Below are 8810 nucleotides of genomic sequence, written 5' to 3'. Positions count from 1 at the left end.
GCACTGACTCATGCGTTAGTCAGTGTGCTGACTCATGCTGATGTGGGATCTCATCCTGCCTAATCCTGAAGAAAAACATTTTCTACCTTGATCCACTCTGATAAATCCTTTCCACAGTGAGTGGAAAGCAGTGGGGGGCTGGGGGGGGGGGGGGGGGGGGGTAGGGTGTTGAATGTGGAGACTTGTGTGATTGGATCTCGGCTGCCTCGCTACCAGCTCAGACAGGTCTGGACTGGCTGCTCCAGCCACCTTTTAGTGGGCCCGTCGAGTCAAAACAGCTGACGACATCCCGCAGGAAGCCGGGGAGCCTTATTGCAAGGTGAGACGTGGGCTAGGAAAATATTCTTTGATCTACATTGAGGCCTTTTCTAAAAAGCATCCAATCACTGGGATATCAGTGAGGACCATCCTGAGCAAAACAAAAACATGGATGCATGTAGGGGAAAAAATTTAAGATATGTGGATAGAGCGTGAGGTACATTAACACTCCAAGGGTCAGACTGAGTAGAAACAGTAAGACGTTTCCATCCGACCAATCGTGAGGCAATGCCGCCATCTGGTGGCCAACCGCAATCACTGCGTCAATAAGATCCAAGACAAAATATCGACATATAAATGTATCATAATTCAACTTTATTGAAACACATTTAGATTTTTAAAAACCACGCCACAAATAAAAGACAACGAGTGGTTTGAGCAGACCAGAGGAAAACGGCATCCAGCACACTGAGGCAGTAAAACGTCTCTCTTTGTCCTTAATTCCACGATTCACTGCGGAAAAGCAGCGTTCCGGGGACTTTGTGTTGGTTCTCGGAGCAGCTGGTTCATTAAGTGCATGTAGTCAAGAGTTTAAAAAAACAAAACAAAACCAAAAAAAACCACGTCCGGGCTTCAGATGTGCAGAAATGTCATCAGTTCACCCGAGTTCTGACGTCAAAGCTCGGTATGCGTCTCCAAGTTCTCAGCCTCGTCTGACGGAGAAGGAAGGATGAAGAGATGAGAATAGACATGTACCATGTTGTTGAATAAATAGACAATCACATGCTCCAATTTACTTGCAAACAATCGTGAAATAAATAATATTTAGCTCGAGTGATTTCGCTATATATTAACTGACCTAAAATGTCATACAAGTCAGATTATATGAAATAAAATTTTTATTTATCCAGACATAAACCCCCGGCGTTTGAATTTGCCAAGTCAAAAATATTTCCATCGAGTGTCCATGGACTTGTAGGGGAGTAATACAAAGAACGGATCCAAACGCTGACCCTTACCCGTCTGTGGTTTTTCGAGACACTCGCCATCGACTTCCTCGTAGCCGCCGGAGCAGACGCACGAATAGCTGCCTTTCGTGTTGACACACTCCTGGTGTTCCTTCGTGCACGCCGACTCCGGCTGGGAACACTCGTCGATGTCTGGAAGGCATAAAACGTCATTTATTAGCCAAACACGTTCAACTGTTGATTTAACTCACAATTATGTATCACAAGCAACATCTGGGCCACAATTCCTCCTGGGTATAATACATTTCCAGCGTTTCATTAAAATTTTTAGGTCCTTTTGTATTTGATGTCAGCAACGTACTGAATGGAAATCAGTGTAAATGTAGGAATTGTGATTGTCTAAAATATGTAAATACTTCTTTCGTCTCAGATCTATACTTTTCCCTTCATAATGAGGAGTGCTGTGCTGGTGAAATTCTCAACTTCCTTGAAGGAACCGGGCTGACAGGGCTCAATTAACTTATGCAATTTAATGCTGCATGTGTGACAATATACGCATTTCCCATTCCCCGCCACTAGATGGCAGTAATCTACAATTGACCAGGAAACGTTGCTCCTGAATCAGAAACATCCATCGAGAGATGAACCCAAATATCAATTACATTGTGGAACATCCTGCTTCTAATATAACCCAACATTCATGATGTTGACTCAAACTTTAAAGCATTCACTCAAAGCACACAAATGGGCCTTAGGAGTTTTTTTCCAACATACCTGTGCAGGTGCCGTCTGTGTTCTGGTACCCGTCGGCACAGGATTGGCACTTATCAGGACCGGCTCCAGAGCAGCCGGCGCAAACTTTGTCGCAGGCTTTGAATGACACAAAGGAATGAGAAAACTATTAATATTTCAATTCAGAAAAGTGGGATTTTTCTACCATTTGAAAGCCTGATTGTCTGATATATGTATCTCATCTTTCCTGTGGTTAGAAACCCTAAAATACCATACACAAATAATATTACCCTGCTGAAAGTAATTCTCATTATGAATACTACTTAGGACAGACTGTATGAACTCTTACCCTTGCAGGAGTACGACCCCTCTGTGTTCAGGCAATACTGATCTTCTTTACATGTAGAAGAACCTCTGGCGCACTCGTCCACATCTGCAAGACACGAGACCAACTGAAGAACACCCACATCTTCTTAGAGAAGCAAGAGTTTATTTTTTTATTTAAATTGAATGTTTAATCATCTTAAACGGGTCAACTTTGGGTTGTAATAGTCAATAAAATCCCCCTGTTGGTCCAGCTTCTTTCATAAGGTCGTTATTCATGACATCTGTGCTTTTATGTCACTTTAAGATGAAATCTAACGTGCAGTTTGTTGCTCTTTAGACTTCCAAGCTTCCTCTAATCCCAGAACACCGACTCTCCTCCCTCTGCCTGGAACTCTTTAAAAAAAAAAAAAAAAAAAAAATCACTGACGTTACAGGAACTTATCACCATTAATGATTTTAAAACTTCAGTCAGACTCTTTAATGGGATTGTGGAAGGTGTAGATGTTTTATTGTATAGTACCATAATCATATTGGTTTTAGTTTAGTTAGAAAATGTAGATTCAATTTGGAATTTTGCCATTTTACCTTTTTAGCCCACTTACACTGATTCAGGCAGGTAGTTTGTTTGTTTTAGCCATTTTCCCCAACCCTCCAACACCTTTTTCTTCTAATTGTTTTAGCAATTTGTAACCTTAATAGCAATTTTAGCCTTTTAAGCCATTTTAGCACAGAGTCTTTTGAAAATAACCCAGGTATGCAAATACCTTTTGAAACAAGATAATTGTTCTACATAACCCAACCTTTAACTGATTAGCGTTTAACGTTTTCAGATATAAAAGCACGTGATCTGTACCCTTAAAACGCACGGGGGGGGGGGGGGGGGGGACGTCAAATAAGGTTCACTCACTTAAATTGAATGGCAGAAAACGGGATTTTGTGATAACTGCCGTTTCCCCTCAGCTGTTTTTCCAAAGAAAAAAACTTCACTTATGCTTCCTCATCGACACTCTTCCAGTAGCAGGTTCTTTACCAATACAAGCCTCTTGGTCGTCCTCCTCCCAGCCGTCCTTGCACTCGTCACAGTCCTGATTGGTCGCTCCAGTGCAAGTCTTGCAAGAGGAGTCGCACTCTGCAGGAGAAGGTGAAACTCAAAATTTTTAGAATCATTCAATTCATTTGACCAGAAGACTCTTATTCACAGTAAATCTGGTGAGAAGGTGTAAGTGGTGCCGGTGCGCTCCGACTTCTCACCTTTGCACAGGGAGAAGGTCTCGTTCCTCGCTTCGTTGAAGTGTCCGTCACCGCAGTCCAGGCAGAGCTCTCCTTTGTAACCGATGTCGCAGGCGCATTTGCCGTTTCCTCCTCGGGTCCCGTCGCCGTCGCACACCCCGTTCCCATGACACGGCCTCTCGGAGCCCCCGAGGCAGGCTGAAAAAGAATGGCCCAAGACGTTTCAGCATTTTGAATACGAGTCCACCCAACAAGCTCTCGCGCACAACTGCTGAACGTGCTCTCAGCCTGAGATCACTCAGGAAGGAAGAACTAAAGCTTCCTCACCGTTGCAGTCGGGTCCAAAAGTTCCCTTCGGACAACACACTCTGATGGTCTCAATGCAGAACCACTTATGCAGATCGGGATGTTTTGTTTTCCTGCAAAGGGTTAGGAAGCCAAACGAGAATGCTTACCCGACTGGAACGAGCTTCTACAAAACACAAGGATGCCAATGCAGAGTCAACTTCATACAATTAGTGAAACTTACCGCTTGAACCACCAGGTTTCAAAGTGCTCTTCGTGTTCTTCCAACATCTGGTTGCATTCGAAGCTGCTGCTGTCACACAGCCCCTCGACGATCTCCATCAGACGGATCTCGCTGAGAAACACACAGACAGACTGAACCCAAACTCTTTCCCGTATCACATCGTCTGATGAAACTAGAAAAATTACAGAATATTTGTCTTTAATGGATTACATTGTTTGAGGGTTTAACTATCTGTGTAAATCAGTGTTTCACTTCAGTATTAAGAGTATCAGACAAGTCAAAGAACTGAAAATGTGAGTCGTGTCCTGTTTATGTAACTGGATGTCATTACAGGCAGAAAATGACAAAGTAGAAACAAGTACACGCAGTGTATGATAAAGAATGTTGAGGTTTTTGTGGACTTATTTGTATAAATGTTATCTGTAAAATTGATAAGATTCATTGGCCCAAAGCAAACAGAGCTGTGATGATCAGGCCTGCGGCACAGTGACCTGACATGTCTCACCTCGTCTCATATTTAGACAGTGTCCTCTCCTCCCAGGCTGTGTTTCCTCCTCCAAAGTTCTGCTTTGCTGTTCTGTCAAAGCCCTAAATAAACAACAACAACAAAAACACAAGTCTTCATGTGTACAAACAGTCGACACAAGGGGACAGGCTGTATATCGATGCACATGGAAATAAACACCGAGGTGCTTTGAAAATGCCTCCCGACCTTGTTGAAGTTCTCGGTGATCTGCTTGCAGGTGGAGCAGGAGCTTTTTAAATCCTTTCTTGCATCGGAGGCTTGCAGAAGCAGCAGAAGGGCAAGAGAGAAGAAGAGCAGGTCTGAACCGGAGGACAGCATCTCAGCTGATTACACTGCGCTCATATCAAGACGCACTTCAGGGTAGCTTCCCGCTATTAAAGCTCTGCAGAGGAGGGGCACATCTAAACGAACCGTTCCTAACATGAAACCATTGACGGCGTTATCTCAGCAAAGCGCAACCATTTGGTATTTACATGCCGGGTGTAGAGAGAAAGAAAAAAAAAAAAAAGGCTGCGGTTCTAGTTTTCCGCGTCAGCCTCTTCATAGAATTGTGGCCTGAGCTGACTGGCTACATACCCGTGTCAATCATCTGAACAACCAATGAGGAGCCGCCACGCCCGGGACAAAAAAATCCAATCCCCACGTGGAATCTTCAGGAAGATTTGTAATTTTACGCAAATTAATTGTTTTTTGAAAATTGGCTAATATATTTGATTTAATATTAAAATTAACTCACGAAGGCTTTGATTGAGTAAAAATGGGATAATATAAATGATATGAAAACGCGTCGGTGGTTCACTTCCGGTGTTAACCGGAAATGAATGTGATGCTGTGAGCTGTCATGGCTGAAAAGAAGACTACTTTGGGGCTTCCTCTGCTCTTTCTGCTCATTTCTGTGGCCCTCCTGCATTTACTGATCTGCCCCTTCACCAAAGTCGAAGAAAGCTTCAATTTACAAGCGACTCATGACATTTTGTATCACAGATTCGACTTTGACAAGGTGAGTTTGGGCACATCCAAGTTTCATGTTGTGAAATCAAATTATTTCCAGTCAGAAACACATTCAAAAACACTATTTGATCCAAAAACACTGTTCATTTCGTAGCTTTTTTTTTTTTAAAGCTTTGTGCTGGTTATTATACTTATGCTTTTTGCTAAAATAACTGTTTTTATAGAAGTATTGTGTTCTGATCACTTAACTTCTCAAAGTTCCTACCTGTACAGTGTACTTAGAGAGATAGAGAGTACTAGAGATGCTCTCCTTTTCTGTTCTTTTTTCTTTGTTAGTGTTTATAATCAATATAATTCAAACTACTATTTATGTAATAATGCATGTTTGCAGCCAGAACATAAATTCACCTTTGTGGAACTGTAATATTTAAAATTGGTTTCTTTGAAATTTTCCATATTTGCCAAGAAAGATTACAAATACATCCAGCAAGTAAAACCTCCTCCATTGGCTTTGTAAAGCTGCAGAACCTACACATTGTTAGTTCTATATAACAATCCATACTGACACAGTACTGCTCAGTTTATATTTTATGAGTCATAGTGTTTTGATCCATGCTTTTTTTTTTGTATAAATGTTGTGTGCAAAACTGGTGATGTTTTTTTTTATTTTTTTTTTTTAATGATTGTCTAAAAGCTGCTAATCTACATTTTAAATGTTAATTTATAATGTGAAATCCACAGATTTTTCTTTAGCTGAGTGTATCAATGTTGATATCAATGTTTCTCAAAGTCGGATAACTAAACCCATGTGAGAAATGGGAAAATTATATTTAAAAAAAACGTGCAATTTTACAGAGTGCTGTCATGCACTGTTCATTAAAAACAATTATATTATGGGTCAAGAGGAAAAGGAGAAGTCTAGCATGAGTTATTGAAACTGCACAGAAGAAAACTACCACAACATTTTTATTTTTTATTTTTTTTTACAATGCCAACTTTTCATTGTTAAAAAACATTCCCATCGTTTTCCCGTCTCTCCAGTATGACCATCATGAATTCCCCGGCGTGGTGCCCCGCTCTTTTCTTGGCCCACTGTTTGTCTCCGCACTTTCCCTGCCCGTCGTTTTTCTCTCTTCCTTGTTGGATGCGCCGAAATTCTACTCACAGCTTATAGGTAAATACACTCCGACATTCAGATGCGTTTGAAGATGTTTTTCCCCAAAACAGCTGATATTTCACATCGACCGTAAACATTGCAGTTCGGGCTTCGCTGGGACTGAGTGTGGTTGGTGCACTATGGCACATGCAGCGGGAGGTGAGGCGGCAGTTTGGCTCGACTGTCGCCGGCCTCTTCTGTCTCACCTGTGCGTCTCAGTTTCACCTGATGTTCTACAGCACGAGGACGCTGCCCAATGTGTTTGCGCTGCCGATCGGTGAGATTTGCTAAAGTTGCGATACATATACAAACTTTTTAAACATTTTGAAAAAAAACCTGTTTCAGTAATGATTTCAAAAACTGTTGTGCCAGTACTTGTAGCGTTCACATCTTGGATGGCTCAGAAATCTGGGCGGTTCGTCGGCCTCTCTGCTTTGGTCATCATTGTGTTCCGGTCAGAGCTCTGCATCTTCTTGGGCCTCATGTTACTCATATCTCTGCTGCGCCGGAAGCTGGGGCTGCTTCAGCTGCTTTATTATGCTGTTCCTGCAGGAATCATGTCACTGGGTTAGTACTGAACAAGCTTTATGGTCATTTAATCTACACAGAACCTTATGTTGTTTTGTTTTTTTTAATCTGCTGCAGCTTTGACGGTGGCTGTGGACAGCTTCTTCTGGAGGAGACTCCTGTGGCCTGAAGGGCAGGTGCTGTGGTACAACACTATTCTTAACCAAAGCTCCAACTGGGGAATATCCTTTCCAAGGGAACCGTGACCCTGTTTTGTCGAGCGCCACCGAAACATCCAGACGATCCGTCGCAGGTCTCCTTGACTCCCCCTCGCCAGTAAACCTCGCCATTTCTCTGGTACTTCTACTCGGCTGTTCCTCGCGCGCTGGGCTGCACGCTGCTCTTTGTGCCCCTCGGCCTCCTCGACAGGCGGATGAGGCTGCTGCTGCTGCCCACCGCGGGCTTCGTCCTCATCTACTCGCTGCTGCCCCACAAGGAGTTGCGTTTCATTATATACACGGTCCCCGTGCTCAGCTTGGTGGCTGCACGTGGCTGCTCTTTCATGTAAGTTGCAACAGTCAATCCTGAAAGTTTCAGGATTTGTTGATTAATGCTCACCTTCTTTTTTTTTTTTCTTATTGTTCGCTCTAGTTTATGCAACTACCAGAAATCTTGGATGTATAAACTTGGCTCTGCAGTCGTGGTCGGCCAGCTGCTGACCAACGCGGCTTACACCAGTATTTGCCTCCATGTTTCTCACCATAACTACCCTGGAGGCAGAGCGATGCAGGAGCTGCACAGGCTGCTGCCCCCCTCAGCAGGTCAGAATTTATTTCACTTTGTTTGCATACGCCATAGAGGAAATCACTTAATCAGGAAGATGTTTAATGGCAGAAGTTCTAAAGCTCCTTTCCCCCCTCATCTCAGATGTCTTTGTACACATCGACACCTACACTGCTGAAACGGGAGTATCTCGCTTCTTGGAACAAAACAAAAACTGGAGGTTTGTGGCTTTTCCTTTTCTATATTTTTGTTTGATCCTTTCCAAGATGATAGTTGAGGTTGTCAATTGGGTTTCACATTTACAGGTACGACAAACGGGAGGACCTGAGCCCCACAAATCCCGAAATGAAACTGTACTCCCACCTATTGATGGAGGCCAACGCCACCAGGATACAGCAGCTCCGTGACTCCCATCAGCCTTTGGCCTTCATCCAGGGCTACAGCAGTATCGCCTTTGACTTTTTTCACTTCCCACCAATCAGTGTGCGTTTGGACAAAAAAGCTGTGCTGATGAGAAAAAACTGAAGCCTGGAGACCAAAAATCTGACTTTCAACAGGATGTAGTTTTGTGTGACTAAGGACTACACTGCTGTGTACGTCTGATTTTGAAGATTTTCTCAGAAGTAGGACGTTCCATTAAAATTCGAGCTGCTGGGAAAATCATGAGATTTACATGAGAAAGATTGTTATACACGAGAAGCTGGATTTTTAAATGCATATCCAGCAAACCTTGTATCATGACTTGTATATTTTGTAGATACGATTTCTTAGACAAATAAAGCTGGCTGAGAGACCATTTGAATAGGTTCTGGATTTCAGAGCTATAACCAACTCTTTTGTACA

At 42.8% G+C, this 8810-nt stretch overlaps 2 protein-coding genes across 2 annotated transcripts; one reads left to right on the top strand and one right to left on the bottom strand.

Annotated features, from left to right (window-relative positions):
- Window positions 1-603: 603 nt before the first annotated feature.
- Window positions 604-5109, bottom strand: creld2 (cysteine-rich with EGF-like domains 2). Its single transcript, XM_080492511.1, has 10 exons — window positions 4757-5109; window positions 4550-4632; window positions 4045-4155; window positions 3843-3934; window positions 3537-3713; window positions 3316-3414; window positions 2308-2391; window positions 2001-2096; window positions 1278-1418; window positions 604-971 (listed from the first exon to the last, which is right to left on the bottom strand). Exons 1-10 carry the CDS (start codon window positions 4886-4888, stop codon window positions 934-936), a joined length of 1053 nt encoding a protein of 350 aa, XP_080348637.1. The 5' UTR covers window positions 4889-5109; the 3' UTR covers window positions 604-933.
- Window positions 5110-5411: 302 nt separating this feature from the next.
- alg12 (ALG12 alpha-1,6-mannosyltransferase) lies at window positions 5412-8796 on the top strand (the record flags this gene model as incomplete). The annotated part of the gene is made up of 9 exons (XM_080491632.1): window positions 5412-5570; window positions 6563-6695; window positions 6781-6954; window positions 7050-7244; window positions 7323-7446; window positions 7527-7748; window positions 7836-8005; window positions 8112-8187; window positions 8273-8796. 9 exons carry the CDS (start codon window positions 5412-5414, stop codon window positions 8490-8492), a joined length of 1473 nt encoding a protein of 490 aa, XP_080347758.1. The 3' UTR covers window positions 8493-8796.
- Window positions 8797-8810: the final 14 nt, after the last annotated feature.

This window comes from Lipophrys pholis, assembly GCF_963383615.2.
Source record: "Lipophrys pholis genome assembly, chromosome: 22".
Lineage (NCBI taxonomy): Eukaryota > Metazoa > Chordata > Actinopteri > Blenniiformes > Blenniidae > Lipophrys > Lipophrys pholis.
This window is presented reverse-complemented; position numbering and strand designations above follow the sequence as displayed.

Coding starts and splice junctions, on each gene's coding strand:
- creld2 (XM_080492511.1), bottom strand. CDS start 4,888: ATGCTGTCCTCCGGTTCAGACCTGCTCTTCTTCTCTCTTGCCCTTCTG. Junction 4,156..4,549: donor CTGTCTAAATATGAGACGAG/GTGAGACATGTC, acceptor TGTGTTTCTCAG/CGAGATCCGTCTGATGGAGA. Junction 972..1,277: donor TCTCGAAAAACCACAGACGG/GTAAGGGTCAGC, acceptor CTTCTCCGTCAG/ACGAGGCTGAGAACTTGGAG.